Here is a 19,638-nt window from a genome sequence, read left to right as displayed (position 1 = left end):
CTTTCTGATGTCCATCCATACGCTTTATTCCACCTGACAGCAGAATACGATTGTGCATCCATCTTCTTCTTGCAGCACTCATGAATCAGAGCTGTGACTTCTCATATGCCCTTCTTTGTCTGGATGGAAACAGGGCACTGTAGGGCAGACAAACTCCTTTTAGAGCTGTTAGTAATAGAGTGAAATGGATGGCGGGCAACACTAGACTGGAGAACAGCAGTGTCAGAAGCCGATGCTGAAAGAACTTTGTTCCTCTCTTATATATGTATTCTTAACTGAAGGAAAACATCAAACGTTGTCATAAAACATAGAGACTCTTGGCTCAGCAGTGGATTTCTGTTTGCATTCACAGTTTAAATTCAAATATTCTGTTTGCATTTTATTCTTCTTCTTTTTTTTCATTTAATTTCATTGACAGTTCTTTCAGCATCGACTCCTGACACTGCTGTTCTCCAGTCTAGTGTTACTCGCCATCCATTTCATTCTATTACTAACAGCTCTAAAAGGAGTTTGTCTGCCCTACATTGCCCTGTGCAAGGTCTTTGTTTTGTCTCATTTGCATTGTAAGTATGTAAATTGTGACTGTGGTTTGGGAAATGGCTTCATCGTGTCTAGCCTTACAAAAAAGTTTATTTCCACCAGCATACCATAGTAACTACTAGTTTTGTTTACTGTGAAATCAAAATAAATGAATATGAGTAATCCTTTTTTGATGACAATAGTGGTTAAAACCAAATCACCACTGTTCTATTGTGGTAACTGTATTACATAACAACAAAAAGACTTCCATTTTCTCTTTTTAAAAGATAAATTTAAAAGCTCTGTGCAGTTGTTTTGACACCCAAACCGTGTTTTGTTTGCAGTCAGATGCACACACAATCACAAAAACAATTGGAGAGGCAAGGCAGCTATAAATTATTACTGTACAAAGGTGCATGAAAGACAATACTAACCACAATTCAATATGCAAATATGACAATTTAATCATCTCTGACACTTACAACTTACAACCTGTGTCATGGCTTAAGAGAACATTTCTTTTACTCTTTTCTGTCTGATTCATCCTCCCTGTGTCTGTTGCATTCATTCATCTGAAGTGCAGAAGACAGAACTGGGTTGAAGATCAACAGTGTTTTTGTGCATGATTCACTTATTCTGAGTCGCTCTCTTATTTCAGTGTCTGATGGAGTGCACACCACTCCAGAGATGGACTTTGCTATTCTGCTGTTGGCCAATCATCAGCAGCCGCCAGTCTTTCAGATTCTGGATCCGGTGCTGGAGGTCAGCCTTGGCGGCAGGACACCAGTGGGTAAGGAAACTAGTATTGCAACAAAGTAATTAGAGTGAATGAATAAGTATTTGAAAGGTCCAGTCAGTATGGTTTTTTCCTCATTAAAAAGTTTTACACCTCATTAAAGTTTTGAACTGAATAGCTCCTTTGAGAAACGTTTCAAATCATGTTCACATGAGACTCCAGTCACATCAGAATAATAAAAATACTAATAAAAGCTATTTCATTTTTCATGAGGCGGGTCACCTCATGGGGGCCACCATTTAGAGATCCCATGACTAGTCGAAAACTACTCATTTTTTCTCAGTTAACACCCTGTTGTTGGACACCCATTGAAAAAATAATATTTTCCTGCGAATAGCACATTTCTACAATGACATTAGGCGCTTTTCCACTACACAGTACCAGCTCGACTCGACTCGACTCGCCTTTGTTTGGTTTTCCACTGTGTAAAAGTTGTACCTGTACCTGCTTCCAGGTAATTTTTTTCGTATCACCTCTGGCGAGGTTCTGAGCGAGCTGAGGCGATACTAAAATGTGACGTGAAAACACGGCAGACTGCTGATTGGTCAGAGAGAATCGTCACTATTCACTGCGTCATCATTGCACGCGCCAGACGGAGTATCCTGAATAAAAAACAGCAAAAACAAAAACAGCATACACTTGATTTCCTCCATTGTCCTGTGTGTGTGGGTAGCGGGTGTGTGTCGCGTAGAAGAGTAGAAGTGTCGCGTCACGGCAGTTTCCAGTGGCGTCGCTATGACGACCAGGTACTATTGTGGAGGTACTATCTGCAATGGAAAACGGAGCGAAAAGCGAGCCGAGCCGTGACGAGTCGAGTCGAGTTGAGCTGGTACTGGTAATGGAAAAGCACCAATTGGTAACTGAAAATTTTTCCTTTCGCATGAGGCTACATCCACACCACTAGATGTCAGTAAAACGTCAGTCAGCACAATATTAACATAAAATGTGCCCCTTTTTTATCTTACTGGGCTTGTTTCCATTTCGTGTAGGTGTGCGACAGTTAGCGGTGACAGATGCTGACACGGCCCCTGAAGAGCTGGAGTTTGAGCTGGTGGAGGGGCCGCTGCATGGGACCCTCCTGAGAGTGGACCTTGGCTCGCAGGTCCAGATGGTCAATGGTTGGTGCAGCATTTTTGGTTCTCACAAAGTGTGTGATTCTTTATTGTACTTTTTGGCCTCAGTTTCTTTATCAAAATTCTCCTCCACCTCAGGAGACACCTTCACCTCCAGTGACGTCACCAGGAACGTTCTGCAGTATGAGCATGCCGGTCTCACCACCGAGGAGGACTCCATGACCTTCTCTGTGACGGATGGAATCTCACTGACCTCCATCACAGTGCAGGTCTTGGTGTCTGAGGTCAAAGGTGATGCTCCCAAACGTGACCCGAAGGCCTTGCTATCCATGGAAGTGGCGGAGAAGAGCAGCACCATCATTAGGCGTTCACATTTAGCTTATATGGTGAGGAATGGCATGTTCTTACAATGACTGAAAATAAAAGTTAAAATTGGTAGTTTCCAGGATGCATAAAAAGCATTGTCAATGCCTTTTAGGATGATGAATCTCCAGATGAGAGAATTTTTGTGCAGTTAGTTTCTATGCCAATGTATGGGATCCTCACCAAAAACAAGGTTGAAACAGACCATGAGGAACTTAGTGAATATTCATCCTTTACAATGGAGGACATCAACAACCACAAAATCAGGTAAATTCCCTGCATCCAGTGTTATTGTAGTATCATTTTAATATATTTTATTAAATGAAATTGTATTAATATTTCATTTTAATTTTAAAGTTTTAGCAAGTTGGTTTTATTTTTGTCATTGTTATTAGGTCTTGTTTTCTTTATACATTTTCATTTACGTTTTAGTTATTTTAGTACATCAAGTTAAACTAAGTGAAAATGAAAATGCTAAAATAAAATCATTTAAAGTTTTTTTTATATATATTTTACAAGTATCAAAGTTTTTTTCATGGTTTTAGTTTTAGTTAACTATAACCCTGCCTATTTATGTATTTTATATTCTTAGCAGTTGTTACTCTAATATATTTTACGATAATTTAATTTAGATAGTATTTGCTTTCATTTTTACCATAATTTTACTGCATATTCAATTCATGTTGTTTTGAATATGTGGCCTGATCTTTTTATCAATGTGTTTCTCAGATCATTACCAGTATTAATGTATCATTCTTAGTTCTGCTATGTTAATATTAGACTCCATAAATGAGGCATGTAAAATGTTTGGCGAGCTGAAGTGCTTGGGGCGGCTCAACATGCATGTCAACACAAGCTGCTTTAATTGCTTTAAATTGTTGAGGCCCGCTGAGAAATTATGAAATATAAACAATTCCCTCAGGCGATTATGTCTTTGCCCATATTTGACTGTCATCCTCTGGTGGTTAGTTTTTTAAACAGATGGAACATTTAACTTATGTTTTCAGAAATTTTTCAAAAGAGTTTAATGTGTCCCAGCTCTCTTTCTTTCAGAATTTGAGAATCATTTCAGAATTCAAGAAGGTTGAAAATAGTGAGGTTTTTTTTTCTTTTTTTTTTCCAAATAGGTATGTTACTTCCTTTGAAACGGGTAACCAGCCTGTCACTGACATTTTTCACTTCGTTGTCTATGATGGTGAGAACAATCGTCTGGAAAACCAGATGTTCACTATCACCATCACCTCTACCCAGAGGCAGCCACCTGTAGTCACTGTCCGCAGCGGCATTAAGGTGAGCATAGTTCTCACTTTAATTTAAGATCTGGTTCTTTCAGCATTTTTTAAACTCTTTATGGCATTTCCTATGGACAGGTCCAGGAAGGAGGGAGAGTCCAGCTCTCAGCCAATCACATCATTGCATCAGACCCAGACACGTCCAGAAAGGACCTGCTGGTGTGGCTGGTCAGCCCACCCAAGTACGGCTACATTGAGAACACAAAAAAAGGTGAATCACTCAGCGCTGTCTCCATGTGTAATATATAACCTAGCATTATATGTTAGTTTCCTTTTCTGAGTCACTCGGGGCGAATTTTTTATTTATTTTTTCAGTTGCTGATGGTGTAATTTTATTCATGAGCAGAGCACTCATTTGGTGTGAAAGAGATTTGTAGATGTGTGAAATTCAGATTAAAGCAGTAATCTTTATTCAGGCTTTCTGTTTGAGGAAGGAAGATGAAAGGAGGTGCAGATCATGGTGGAACATAAACACCCAACGACAGTTGTACGAAATATGTTTTTCAAAAGAAAAACAAATGTTTTTCACTCAAACCACATAAGCAAACTCTGATTTCTGCTTTGATGTATTTACTTTCATTTCCATGATTTTGGGTTTGTTTTTGTTCCTCACAGCTATTTATTCTTAAATAATTTACTGACAGTCACTCTCTGTTTTGTCTAGAAAGTCACTTTTTTGTTGTTTTTGTTCCATGATCAATTATTTGATTGGATATTAGACCCAGAAATGTTGTTCCCAGTAAAATGCAGTCTTCAGAACTATGAGACTAAACTCGAGCTCAAAGTGTTGCGGCGTTTGTTCAACACGTTGAGGTGTGTCCTTTGTGTCCAGCTTTGATCGGTGGATCTCACGTGATCAGCCCTGACGTCCCCTTCACTATAGAAGACCTCACTTCAGACCATATCTTCTACGTCCAAAACATCCGCCAAGCCAACATCCGCCAGGATGTCTTCAGCTTTTACATCAGTGATGGATCAAGTCAAACCGAGGCTTTTGATGTCACCATAGACATCCAGGTATATTTGAAACACAAAATTTGAAACAGCTGAATGTGTAGCCTTTCAAAGTTTGCTCTATTTGATAGTGTGCACGAACACAGGCGGTTGACACTAGAAAGTTTCATCTTGTCCAATGTCTTCGCTATTTCTCCCCAGAAGTTATGACAGAAAAAAAATTCTTTGTTCACTCATCAACACATGTCTATTGTTATTGTTGTCTCCAGCAGTTTGTTGTTGTTTCTTATTTGACTGTGAAGTAATGGCCCAGGCCAGTTTTGCCAACTTGTGGACAAACTAATGTACGAACTGGGTATATAGATTATATATAGGTATACAAATTATTATTTGATGCGCTCTATGCATACACTAGTGCAGGCATAAAAACAGAATAATAATTTGAGTTTAAGACTGCACGCTGTTTCTTTGATGAATATTTTACAGAATATAAAAGACATACAGGTTCTTTGGTTTTACTTTATTTATTCATTTAGCAGCCTCTTATAATTGTTTGATGGTCGGAGCCGCTGGCTCACTGAGACGCAGATTTAAAGCTTTCTTTCCTCTCTATCTTTCCTGATTTGTTATTCAACTTATGTTATTTGATGTTTATAGCACACCAAGGAGGACAGAGTACCAATTATCTCAGTAAACAGCATCCAAGTGGAGGAGAACTCCGGTGTTGTCATCACTAACTCCTCCCTAAATGTGCTGGACCAGGACACACCTGAGAATGAGCTTCTCCTCACCATCATCAAGAAGCCTTCATATGGTCAGTGCCTCTCTTTCTTTTTCTATTTCTCTTCATATTCTCACTCCATTCCCTAGTCTGTTGCTCATTCATGGCCATCTTTCAGCAAACATCCATTATTTGTCACATTACCGCTCCGTCCTGCTCCTGTGTGGCTGATTGATATTCTTGTCATTGTGCTTCTGCCTTTGACTAGAGAACCGATGGAAAGGCCACGACCCACAGGGCTTTATTGGTTAAACTTTTATGGATGCACGTCAAGGTGTTCAAAGCAGTTTTATTAGGAGTCGCAAGTAAGGAATGGACCTGACAGAACTGAAATAGTCAGAGTGTTATGACAGCAGTGCAGCTGTACAAAAAATGACATAGAGCGACCATTAGAGGTCAAGTGCACATTTATTTGAAAATGTGTGTTTATGCTGTGTTTGATGGAGAAAAAAAAATGAGAAGGAACGTTAATGTCCATTTCTTTGCAATGTTTCTCAGTGTGTTTGTGTCTCCATAGGGAAGCTTCGCAGGAGGCAGTTTTACTCTCAACCTTTAGAGAACGGCAGGATTCTTCAGCAGGGATCCACCTTCACCTACCAGGATGTTCTAGACGAGCTGCTGGTCTACACCCCTGACGGACGTGGCTCTGGGACCGATGAGATCCAGTTTTCAGTAACAGACGGCATCTACACAGAGATGGGCCGTCTTGAGTTCAGCATGGATATTAGGAAGAGAGAAGGCCCTAGAGTCACAATCAACAGAGGACTACAGATTGCAGCAGGTCAAGATACACTACATTACAGTGTCCTTGCACACATCCCAAGCAGATTACTGATTAATTAGGATGCTTATTTTTAGTAGTCCTCATAATAGCGTAATTTAGTGCAGAATTATTTGTCAATCTTTAACTGCACTTTCTGAAATTAGTGCAAAAATAGACTCGACACATGGAGAGAAAGTGCTGACATCACTTCTTCCTAGCATACAGTAATCTGTAAAAAACAAAAAACAACTATTTGAAACTAGAAAAACTAATGCTGTCCCCTATACTGCCCAACCCCTCACCATGAGCAGATCTTCTATTAGTATTATTTCAAATGGTCTGTACTTAATATTGAATTATGAAAAAATACATACAGTATATTTAAATTGTTTCAATTATTTTTTTAATTAATTATTCTTTAAAAAAAAAAAAGCAATTCAAGAAGGCGCCAGTGATATTAGTTTTTGTTGGAAAAAAATTTCTTCTCACTTTTTATTGAATGATGAAAAACAGTTTTATTGAAGAATAAAAACAATGAAAATTGCATGTGTTCTTTCTGTTTTCACTGCTTTGTTGAATAATAAAAAGTTATACTCTTCATTAAAAAATAACTTTTTTTCAGTAGGTCCACAATGTTGTTTGATTTTCTTTATGATTTTGTTACAAAACTATTTTCATTTTAGGATTACTGAATTACTGACAAAGTGATTCCACTTTCCAAAAGCAATATTTGGGGAATAGTACAGCTAGAAATGAAAATTCATCTTTCACTCACTCTCATATCATTTCTGTATTTTTTTTATATGTGGAACACAAAAAGAGATGGATGAGAAGCACATAAAAGTCACATAAAATAAGCACATAAAAAGTCTTCTGAAGCCATGCAACAGCTTTGTGTGAAGACCAGACCGAAATTATGCCATTATGCAATTTTAATCTCCCTCTTCCAGACTTATTAGTGAACTAGAAAAGCGCCCCACACTCTAAGAACCACTGCAGTTTTGTTCATTATGTTCATTATGAAACACTTCATGTCAATAATTGAGGTTCATACCTAGTTAGACTGAGTTGATGTTAATAAATAACTTAAATACCTGTGCAATTTCTCTTACCATTGCTCATTCCTCCCGGCAGGTTCCTCATCTAAGATCACAGAGCAGCATCTGAAAGGAACGGACATAGATTCAGATAACCTTAAGCTGCGGTTTACCCTCACTAAAGACCTGAGCGTGGGATCCCTGTTGCTGAATACAGGCAGAAACAAGGATCAGATATCTGTAAAAGGACCTGTCACCAGCTTCACCCAGGATGACATCAACAAAGGTTTTTCCTACATTGCTCTCTCTCTCTCTCTCTCTCTCTCTCTCTCTCTCTCTCTCTCTCTCTCTCTCTCTCTCTCTCTCCTCTCTCTCTCTCTCTCTCTCTCTCTCTCTCTCTCTTTCTCTCTCTCTTTCTCTCTCTCTCTCTCTCTCATACATAATCATCCATAGGGAATTTCTATGCAGAGATGCATTGTCTCATGTGGTTTTCCACCTCATCTGTTAGGACATGTGGAATACATTCATGAAAAGGGAGAAAGTGGAGGCAGCTTCTCTTTCAAGTTCAACCTGGTTGATCCTGAGGGAAACAGAGTCATTGACCAGTCTTTCTTCATTAGTGTTCTGGGTGAGCCAAGAATTTATTTTGGGACATTGAAAGGTGCATGTTCAGGAATGTTATTTTGAAACATCCCCATCTCTTTTTCTCTCAGAGGACAGACTTCCTCCCACAGTGGTGGTTAATAAGGGTTTGGTTTTGGATGAGAACACCTTGAAGAAGATCACAACACTGCAGCTTTCCTCTACAGATCAGGACAGTGAACCAGATGAACTTATTTATCGAATCACCAAACAGCCCCAGCTCGGCCATCTAGAACATTCCAGCAAACCAGGTACACAAAAATGGACAAATATACTCCATACTTCAGTTGTGGCAGTGACTAACCAAAAGTGGTGACAGTGTTAACTGAACTATATAATTCAGTTTCAAACCAGTTGCCCAGCTTTCAAAATAATGTGGATTTTCCAGTAGCAAGCTACTTTGTCCAACAAGTAGTAGTGTAGCATAACAAAATTGTACATTGCTATTTAATGTCATATTAGAAGAATTATCCCTGAGCAAGCTAAGGAAATACTAACGCTTGTCAAAAATGTCCACTATCTCATTTGTAGTGATAAATAGATGTAGTATAGCAAAATGTGTAATGTCCATGTAATTCATTCTAGTGAATGTTGTTCAGACAGTGCATGCAGTTCATTTGAAACAACTGATAGAAAACAGTAAAGAAATGTTTGCTGCAATATTATCAGGGAAAATGATTCTCAGGTCGGTATATAGTAGTATCCACGTTCAGACAAGGATTTATACGTTTTTTTATATACAGTATATTTTACTGGGGCTTGTGTCCTAGTAAAAAGGTCTAGTGATGCTCTTATTTCTACATAAAAAAGACTTAAGTAGCTTCAATTCAGTTATGTCCTTTTATTTATAACTTGTGGTGTAGCTTGCTACTTTTCAAAAGAGTAGTTTAATTGAATTATGGATAGCTTGTAGCTTGGCAGTGTACAGTTTGAAAGTAGCTTCCTAAAGCTATTTATTATTTATTATTTTTATGCCTTTAGAGGGCCATTTAGTTAATCCATTGGGGGGTTTATAATGGTGGTGGATGAGTTTACATTATTATTTGATTACTAGTGGAGTATATGAAGTGCTGGGAACTGCTGGTCACTGGGGAAGTTTCACTATTACATATAGTCTGTATTCACACAGTCACAAATCTGTACTAGACTACATACACATATACTGTAGTGCTGGTCAGAATTATTTGCCCCCTTGGTAAATATGATCAAATATTGCTGTAAAAAATAAATCTGCATTGTTTATCCTTTTGATATTTTATTTAAAAAAAAAAAGCATTTATTGATGTAAAAGAATTGAAAGTGGGGGGAAATCACATTATGAAATAAATGTTTTTTTCCCCAAAACACACTGGGAACAATTATTTGCCCCCTTTTATAAAATACTTTTTGCAACCTCCTTTTTCCAAGATAACAGCTCTGAGTCTTCTCCCATAATGCCTGATGAGTTTGGGGAACACCTGACATGAGATCATAGACCATTCCTCCATACAGAATCTCTCCAGAACAAGAATCTCTCTATCTGAACAAGATGTCCTGGACTTCTGGCAGAAAATTAGGCCCACAGCATTAAAGATACAGCAGAGTATTTCATTTTACACATGGGGTACTTTTTTATCCCTGTATGAACCAAACACATATTAAATGTTTGCTGCCAAAAAGCTCTTTTTTGTTTTTGTTTGTTTCATCTGTCCATAGAAAGTTTGAAAACTAAGTGACACTACTGGAACTTCAAACGGGACGGGTTCTATGGTCAGATGAAACAAAAAAAAATAGATTTTTTGGCAGCAAAGGAAAAATTATGTTGCAAAACGTATTTAATAAAAGGGGGCAAATAATTGTTCCCAACGTGTTTTGGAGAAAAACATTTATTTCATAATGTGATTTTCCCCCCAGTTTCACTTATTTTACTCCGATGAAAGGTTAGATTTTTGCTCATTTTTTTAATAAAATACCAAAAGGATTAACAATGCAGATTTATTTTTTACGGCCATCTTGATCATATTTACCAAGGGAGCAAATAATTCTGACCAGCACTGTACATACCTCTGCTCATCCACAAATACACATACTAGAGCAATATTGTTATTCCTGTCTTTATCAAAGATTTAATCTGAACAGCCTGAGAGATCATAATATATATTTATAGTCTGTAGTCCTAGTGCGGTATGGACTGTTCAGCAGAGCAGTACATTTATAAAAGCTGGCCACATCTGCCAGGAAATGTTTCGAAATTGCATGGAAGATATATAGTATGTTTCGTATCTAAACATCATGTTCAAATAAAGACGGAGAACTCATTAGATGGGATCGAGCCTATAGATCTCTATCAGGGTGTCATGGGTGAAGATCATTTTTCATTTTTCTTCCTGTCCTTCTCGGTGTTGCCCGGACTGCACTCAATGGGATTTCTGCTGTTGTGCATGTTTTATTCATCCATTTCAGTTGACCTGTGGGATATTTTTAATGGGACCAATTGATCTTACATTATTATTTGATACCAAGTGCGGTATATGAAGTGGTGGGCTGCTGGTAACTGGAGAGTTTTGCACTGTTTGATCCTGTTGCAGGAACAAGGATTAGCACGTTTACCCAGGCTGACCTGGCCTCCCGCAACATTCAGTATGTCCATACCAGTGAAGAGGAGACACACTCCGATGACTTCACCTTCACCGTATCTGATGGAGGAAATGAGGTGCATACACAAACACACACTCACTCACACACACAGGTTTTGTGTTTTATCAGGACTCTCCATTGACATAATGTCTTTTATACTGTACAAAGTTTACATTCTATCCTCTAAACCTAACCCTTGCTGAAAACATTCAGTGTTTTTACATTTTCCAACAAAAAAAAGTAATTTTTTATGATTTATAAACTTATGGGGAACAAATTTTGTCCCTACAATGTAAAATATATATATATATCCTTGTTGGGACATTTGGTCCCCAAAATATAGGGAATATCAGGACCAAACACACATGTAGTGGGGTCTAAACGTCTGAAACCTTATTGGGGAAAAAATCTGAACGAGCAGAACATTTTGGGATTTTGAAACATGTAAATCAAAGAAATGTTATGTCACTAATCAAATAAGTAAATTTGTGACATTGATCATGTGATTCTTGGTACAGACAGTCAGATGTTGTTCTTCCAATAAATCACAATATGCTCTTTGGATCATCTCAAATCACGCTGGAGAACATAATTATCAGGTTTTATACTAAATTGTTGAATACCTGCAGTTTGAGTGCTGGTCAGTGTTGTTACTGTTAACTATTAACTATTAAAAGTATTGTTTTTGCTAATTAAAACAAGCCAAAATATTTAGTTAAATAAGCTAAAATGAAATAAAATATACAGTATTTGATGAAAAAAAATATACTTAAAAATATATAGAAATGTTGAATTGTCAACTAATTGAAATAAAATAAGTTTAAGTTACTAAAGTTATCAAAAATATAAAATAAAAGCTAACTGAAAATATTAATAAATGCTAAAATAATGCTGGGTGCTGCCATAAAAGCGAAAGAGGATGAGACATTTTGAAATTCATGTGATTTTTCAATTCAACTTTTCAATCAAATTGTTGTGCTGATGATATAATTTGGCATTAAAAATGATTATACACACACTCATTTTTCACGATAACTAATATGGATATATAAACTAGGGCTGTCAAACGATTAATCGCGATTAATCGCATCCAAAATAAAAGTTTGTTTTTACATAATACATGTGTGTGTACGGTGTTTAATTATTTTCTATATATAAATACACACACATGCATGTATATATTTAAGAAATATTTGCATGTATATACTGTGTATATATATTTATATTATATATAATTTATATTATATATAAATATTTTATATATAAATAACACATTTTCTTATATATGCATGTGTGTGTATTTATATATAGAAAATAATTATACTCCGTACACAGACATAAATTATGTAAACACAAACTTTTATTTTGGATGCGATTAATCGCGATTAATAGTTTGACAGCCCTAATATAAACATGTTGTACATGCCCACCTTTCTCTTTCTATTTCTCATTGCACACATGCTGAGCACACTTCCTCACACAGTAATCTCAACCCTCCCTCTCGCCTTTTCATACTCTCTTCCTTTAACCTCTTTTCTTTCCATTATAAACACATACACTCCCCCACACACACTAATTAGGGCCGAAAGAGCTTGAATAAACACTGGCTGCCTAGTGAGTGTCTGAAAGAGATTAACATACCGGAGCGTTCAAGTTATCCAACAATAGGGTCTTCTCCCAGTAGGAAACATACTCTTCTGCCATTCTGAATGGAAAATGAAATGCAAATGCACTCTGTGTTTGTGCTGTGCTGCTTAATTAAAGATGCATTTTTTATTAATGGTGTACTATTCCATATGGCATTCAACTTAGACTTATACTGACACCTAGTGGCATGGATGCAAAAGCAATACTGATGCCATATAGAAGTTTAGACAGTCAGCCATGATTAATTTATCCCATAAGCAAAATTCTCCAGTTATAGTATGGTTACAAAAGTTAAGTTAGAAGTATTCAGCTGGTCATGTGATCTCAACATGGCGGCCCACATGAGGTGATCTGCTCCGTGTAAAATACAACAGCGTTTGTTAGGCTACTGATGACTGAAGTCTTCATCTCATGTAACTTTACATTATTTTAATCATGTTTTATTATTTTTTTTATTTTTTTTAGTATACCTCACATGCAAAGTACTTAGTACATCTTAAATTTACTAATTTTCTAGGTTTTCTTTCTTACTTTTATGAAAGATGAGTTTTTGCTTATCTATTTCATTTTAGCTGTCAGTGGTCTGCTTTTCTTTCTGCTTTCTCTCTTTCTGCTCTGATTTGATAATTACATAAACCTATTTAGTGGGAAATTAGATTTTGTGCTGCAGAACAATTGAGCTCATATCTAGATTCAATTACTGAGCACTGTGTGCATTTAATTATTTCATTACTGTTGTGCTGTTGTTCTCCAGATTTCACAGACATTCTACATCACCATCCGGCCGGTGGACGACTCTCTGCCCGTCCTACAGGTGCCAGGGATGAGGGTGCAGGAGGGAGTGAGGAAGACCATCACTGAGTTCGAGCTGAAGGCTACAGATGCGGACACAGAGGTATCAATGTTCACTGAAGTTTCCCCCGACTGTGCTTTCAATTATGCTGTGGTTGTGCTTTATTTATTCTTGATAAAGTGTAAACATTTACAGTAACACATTAGTTAACTACATTGAACATTAGTTAACTACATTGAACTAACAATGAACAATACTTCTAGCATTTATTAATGTTAATTAATGTAAATCTCAGCATTTACTACTTCATTTTTAAGATCTAAAGTTTTATCTGTTAACATCTACGTACTGTGAACTAACATGAACATGAGCTTTTTTAACTAACATTCACAAAGGTTAATATATTGCTCATTGTTAGTTCATGTTAGTTAATGCATTAACTATAACAAATGAGACCTTATTGTAAAGTGTGACCAAAACAACTACAAAACTTTTTTTATTTTATTTTACATAGGGTTTAACTGGAATATGTTAGTTTTTAAAGTGGACTTTTTGTTTAATGTTACTGTAATGGGTATCTATGCAAATTAAATATAGTGCAGACCAGAGATTGCACCGTGGAGAGTGGAATTGCATGGTCAGATCATGCAAGTCAGAGCATTATGTTCTCTTGCTCCATCACTAGCATAACACATTAAACTATAGCAACTATTACATGTCAGAAAGAATTCAGTGGCGTATTTAACAAACCATTGAAGGTCAAAATTATGGAATTTGTGAAATAATATTGTAAAAACGACCACCACAAATACGGAATGAGAGTGAACATGATGATATGGTGGAATAAGTCAGGCCTTCTAAATAAAAGAGCCAATCACTGATTGATAAAGTCATTGCATCACTGCAGCTGCCATTGGAAGCTCCGGTTGCACCATTCACTGGCTGTGTTCAAAAACCCTACTACAGTATATACTAGGCGAAAAACAGTATTTGACAAAAGAAGTATGTCCGTATTCACAGTACTCGTAAAAGAGTAGGCAAAAAGCACCCGGATGACCTACTACTTCCGGCGAGATTCCTGAAGTGTGCAGTGTGCATACGATGGACCCTTTACTATCCCACGGGAGAGGATTTATGAATCCATGAGGTCTCATGATAATGACAACATGGTGAATGTAGTGCGCCCAGATTACATTCTTACTGTACTAGACACATTCATACTATATAGAACGTACTTTTTTAGCGGTCGTGGAGTAATTACTTGTTCAAAATAAGTACCTACTCAAGAGAGTATGAGATTTCTTGCGCAGCCATTGTTTTGAGACGTGAGGTTTAGGATTGACTGCTCCAGCCTGAAAAATAAGGCTTTTTAATACTACTTTAACATATGAAACCACATTTATTAGACAGTTGTTGTCAGATTTCATTGGTGATTTCAAATTTGAAATTTAATCGTAAACTTGTGAACAGCTTTGGAGAATTTGATATTTCCCCATTGAAAGAGATAGGAGCTCTGCTGCACTTTCATGACTGAAATAGCTGCCCGAGAGGCGTTTCAAAGATGATCGCAGAGTGAAATGACTTGCCTGAAAGAGAATTTTGTAGTACACTACACTACCGTTCAAGCGTTTAAAAATAATAATAATAATTTATCTCTTACAATATGCTCCCCAAGGTTGCAATTATTTTATCAAAAATTACAATTTAAAATAACTGTTTCTTTTTATTTATATATATATATATATTTTTTTTTTTTTTTCTGAAATAGAAATCTTTTGTAACATATTAAATATCTTTACTGTTGCTTGATCATTTTAATGCATCCTTGCTGACCTAAAACATTTGAACAGTAGTGTAACTTTCTCTGTTATTTAATATACGTAGACAAAATTATGAACAATCATGTTTTACCAATGCGGAGAGCGAGCCAGGAGCGGATGAGGAGATGAAAATGGAAAACCCGGAGTGATTCCAGATCACTTTGAGCGAGAGAGAAATTACTGTCACCCTGCTCGACTCACATATTCTGGTGCATACAGCTGACATCCGTCGCATTAAACTTCAGCGCTCATGTACTTCTTAGTGGCAATTTAATTTAATTTCAGACCTGTTTGACAATCTCTCTCTGTCCAATTCTCTGTTAGGAGGACTCTGTTACATTCACTATCGTTCAGGCTCCTCGTCACGGGACCATCGAGCGCACAAGTAATGGTCAACATTACCGTCAGACCAACACCTTCACTATGGACGACATCTATCAGAACCGCATCAGTTACAACCATGACGGCAGTAACTCCCTCAAAGACCGATTCACCTTCACTGTCAGTGATGGCACCAACATGTTCTTTATCATTGAAGAGGCTGGGAAAGAGGTAGGTAGACTTTCTGTGTTTTTTGAGCTTGTCCATGTGGCCAGTTGTCGTCAGTGTTATATTAGAGGACCATATTTCTGAACATATCCTCTAAAATATTGTAAAAACTCATAGAGATGACTTATAGAGACTAATTGGACTCTTTTAGTCATGGTCACACCCTTACTCTTTTCAAGAAACACCCTGGGAATTTTTAATGACCACAGAGAGTCATGACCTCAGTTTAATTTGTCATCTGAAGGACAGTGCCTTTTTAAAGCATAGTGTCCCCGTCATTATACTGCAGTATTATGACCCACACAGACTACAGGGTGAGCGCCTCCTGCTGGCCTCACTAACATCTTTTTCAACAACAACCTCAGCTTTCTTCATTTAGCTTCAGTGGGAAACCACGTGAGAGCTGCAGGGTGATCTCCCTGTGAGGATGCTCCTTACTGGTAAAAAAAAACCAAAACATTATGTTTATTTGAATAAGAAAAGTCAATGGAAAGTTTACACAAATATACACTACTGTTGAAAAGTTTGGAGTCAGTATGTTTTTATAATTGTATTTATTTTAAAGAAATTAATTCAATTCAGTAAGGATGCATTAAATTGATCAACGGTGACAGTAAAGATAATGCCACAAAGGATTTCTATATCAAATAAATGCTGTTCTTTTGAACTTTCTATTCAAAGAATCCTGAAAAGAAAAAAATATTAGTTTCCACCGTGATTTTTAGTAGGACAACTGTTTTCATTTCATCGAGAAATGTTTCTTGATTATAATGATTTCTGAAGGATCATGTGACACTGGAGTAATGATGCTGAAAATTCTGCTTTGCCATTACATTAATAAATTACATTTTAATTTATATTTATATATAAAAATAGTTATTTTAAATTGCAATAATATTTTACAATATTTACATTTTTACTGTATTTTGATCAAATAAATGCAGCCTTGATGAGCATGAGAGACTTACCAACAATCTTCCCAACCCCAACTATTGAACGGTAGTGTATGCACATAAACTTATGTTTTTTTGTGTATTGCTCATTTCTTCATATTTATAAAGACATATGGGAAAGACATAAAGACACAAGGAATATGAATTACCATATGAATCACCTAAAGGTATCGAGTCCATTTGTTTAACGTAGCCATTTAGGGAGCATGACAGCTCTCCCTCTCTCTCTCTCTCTCTCTCTCTCTCTCTCTCTCTCTCTCTCTCTCTCTCTCCCTCCATCATAATAACTCCATCCATCAGCAGTGGCTTTTTCCTCTTCTAGCTGCGTCAGCTGGCTGTCAGCTGTTCCGGGAGGTAAATGGTCTCGGTAGATATTGAAGGGGCACCTCGTCTTGTCATTAGATGACAAAATAGCAGCCCTATGACATTGTTTAATCTGGAAGTCCTAGAACACCATTACTCAGCACTTTAGAATTTAAATATTAGGTTTTATCTAGGATTGAATGGATATTAAAGTGAGCATTGTTGGTAAATGAGAAGCAATTACTCTTATGGTAATACATGAAACAGGGTTTGTATCAGCCAGGAGGATTTACATAGTGTCTATATGTAAAATAATATCCATTGTTTCAGGTTGTCACAGCTGCTCCACAAAAGTTTAAAATTGACATTTCACCTGTTGATGACGGGACCCCTCGTATTGTCACCAACCTGGGCTTGCACTGGCTGGAGTACATGGAAAATAAGGTCACTTTAATAACTCTATTTGTATGTATAATCAATAAGAGCTCAATTAATTAATGCGATCAATCGATGAGATGTTGACGTCTCAACTTAACAGTACACTTCTGCCTCCTACTGGTTTTATCTTGCATTAGTGCTCAACCAAATTATTGATTACAATTTTGATGTGAAATGCAATTTTAGGCCACCAATCTGATCTCCAAGAAAGAGCTTCTCACTATTGATCCGGACACAGATGATGGACAGCTGACTTATGAAGTCACTACAGAAGCTAAACACGGCTACCTGGAGAGTAAACTCAATCCTGGCAAACCCGTCACCTCTTTCACGCAAGGTATTATGGACACCTCCCAAAGCCAAGAGCACACTACATGGCTGAAGCTATGCTGTTACAAAAAAACCTAAAGCATAGCTAACACATAAACAGCCTTGTTTTAATCCTCAACCAATTAGATACGCAATTTACCCTGACTAAAGCTGCCCACGTCTCCCTAACCACTGTATTTATGTTTGTTTTTCTTTGTTCCACAAGCCTACCATATTGTTCTATGACCTGTTTTCAAGAATCAACTCTGACTCTGAATTAGTATGAGATGAATTTTGGGATAATAATTACAGTTGGGGAGGAGAATAATCTTGTAATTGACACACCAAGGGCCAGATTTACTAAACAGAGCAAATTAGCATAAGAGCGCAATTCCAAAATAGTGCAGATGGGAGTGGAAAGTTCTGCATGTGATCTACTGAAGACACGCAAATTAAAGAACACAAGCAAACGGATCATTTCCATAATGACCATCGCAATCTCCCAAGAGCAAGCTTCAGTCTTGTAGTGTGCACCTGGCGTTACATACTAAATGCGCCTGCATCAAATTCTGCAAGTGCATTTGGAGTTGTAAAATGTAATCTAAATTTATTCTGTCTTGCAGCTGACATAAACCTAGGCCTTATCCGATACGTTCTGAGTGAGGATAGGGTTCAAGAGACCATGGACAACTTCAAGTTCCTTGTGAAGGACAGCAAACCCAACATCGTCAGCGACAATGTGTTCCACATCCAGTGGTCTCTTATCAGCTTTGAGCACAAGAGGTGCGCCTGCCTCGAATTTTGTTCTAGATCAAGTCTTCATCCAACCAACCTGTTTATGTTATGAATTGATGAAATTAATTCTTAGTAATGTTTTGTCTTCTGTCTGCAGCTACAATGTGAGTGAAAAAGATGGAACCGTGGCGGTCACAGTAAAGAGGACTGGAAATCTGAACCAGTATGCTATTGTGCTTTGTCGTACCGAACAAGGCACTGCCACCTCCACCTCCAGCATGGGCTCTCGGGTCGGACAACAGGACTACGTTGAGTATGCTGGACAGGTATGTTCTATGTTCTTTATTATTTCAAGGTATTACTATATAATATCAAATTCCCTTTGATTTGATAGATAGATTATTAGTCTAGGACATTCAGAAGCTTTTTAATGTTCTTCAGGTTCAGTTTGATGAGAGAGAAGACACCAAGGTGTGCACCATTGTTATCAACGATGACCAGGTCTTTGAGAACATCGAGAGCTTTAATGTGGAGCTGAGTATGCCAGTGTACGCCCTACTGGGGTCAGTGACCCGAGCTAAAGTCAATATCAATGACACGGAGGATGAACCCACCCTGCAGTTTGATAAGAAGACCTACCACGTCAATGAGAGCAAAGGCTTTATCTTTGCACCTATTGAGAGAAAGGGTCAGTGGAACCAATTCCTACAAAAAAAGATTTTCAGATATGCATATGTTACAAATCGTATTCCCGACAATAATGCTCACGAATGTAACTGCATATTTAAGATTGGTCACAAAAATGTAATAATTTAAGGTCCTAATCTGAATACTGGGGTTGTTGTGTGTATCGTTTAAATTGTATGTAGAGGTACATGATATATCGGTGCTATATTGTTAATCAACTTATATTAGAGATTTGTTTATCGGTATCAGTCAGTATTGCATTTATTAACATTTTGTACTTTTTACATTTACATTTTTGTACATTGAACATTTTCCCCAATTTTTATATTAATACTTTCGCTTCATTAAATAACTTAATAAACACTAATAATTTATTAACTGTTAAATGTAATCTTAAGATAATCTCAAAATAAATAATCAAAATATAACATTTTTAATAGTGCACATTATAATATTATGATCCCTAAATCCAGTATTATAAATATTATACATTATAATATTGAGCATTTGTCGGTTTTCGACCATAACATGAAAATAAATGGCTTATCAACCAGAATTTATTAATTTA

At 37.0% G+C, this 19,638-nt stretch overlaps 1 protein-coding gene across 2 annotated transcripts in view; it reads left to right on the top strand.

Annotated features, from left to right (window-relative positions):
- Positions 1–19,638, top strand: part of fras1 (Fraser extracellular matrix complex subunit 1) — a 124,708-nt gene that overhangs the window by 94,600 nt on the left and 10,470 nt on the right. For both annotated transcript variants that reach the window (XM_079871597.1, XM_079871596.1), the window contains 20 exons: positions 1,178–1,309; positions 2,305–2,433; positions 2,527–2,774; positions 2,867–3,018; positions 3,879–4,041; positions 4,122–4,254; positions 4,876–5,060; positions 5,655–5,811; positions 6,296–6,559; positions 7,676–7,864; positions 8,087–8,206; positions 8,292–8,471; positions 10,788–10,912; positions 13,238–13,378; positions 15,421–15,648; positions 17,232–17,345; positions 17,526–17,676; positions 18,272–18,431; positions 18,541–18,709; positions 18,825–19,071. In XM_079871597.1, the coding sequence (XP_079727723.1) occupies positions 1,178–1,309; positions 2,305–2,433; positions 2,527–2,774; positions 2,867–3,018; positions 3,879–4,041; positions 4,122–4,254; positions 4,876–5,060; positions 5,655–5,811; positions 6,296–6,559; positions 7,676–7,864; positions 8,087–8,206; positions 8,292–8,471; positions 10,788–10,912; positions 13,238–13,378; positions 15,421–15,648; positions 17,232–17,345; positions 17,526–17,676; positions 18,272–18,431; positions 18,541–18,709; positions 18,825–19,071 (3,387 nt within the window). The remainder of the gene's footprint in view (positions 1–1,177; positions 1,310–2,304; positions 2,434–2,526; positions 2,775–2,866; positions 3,019–3,878; positions 4,042–4,121; positions 4,255–4,875; positions 5,061–5,654; positions 5,812–6,295; positions 6,560–7,675; positions 7,865–8,086; positions 8,207–8,291; positions 8,472–10,787; positions 10,913–13,237; positions 13,379–15,420; positions 15,649–17,231; positions 17,346–17,525; positions 17,677–18,271; positions 18,432–18,540; positions 18,710–18,824; positions 19,072–19,638) is intronic.

This window comes from Squalius cephalus, assembly GCF_949319135.1.
Source record: "Squalius cephalus genome assembly, chromosome: 5".
In the NCBI taxonomy this organism is placed as follows: domain Eukaryota; kingdom Metazoa; phylum Chordata; class Actinopteri; order Cypriniformes; family Leuciscidae; genus Squalius; species Squalius cephalus.
Note: the sequence above shows the minus strand (reverse complement) of the source record. Positions and strands in the feature narration are given on the sequence as shown.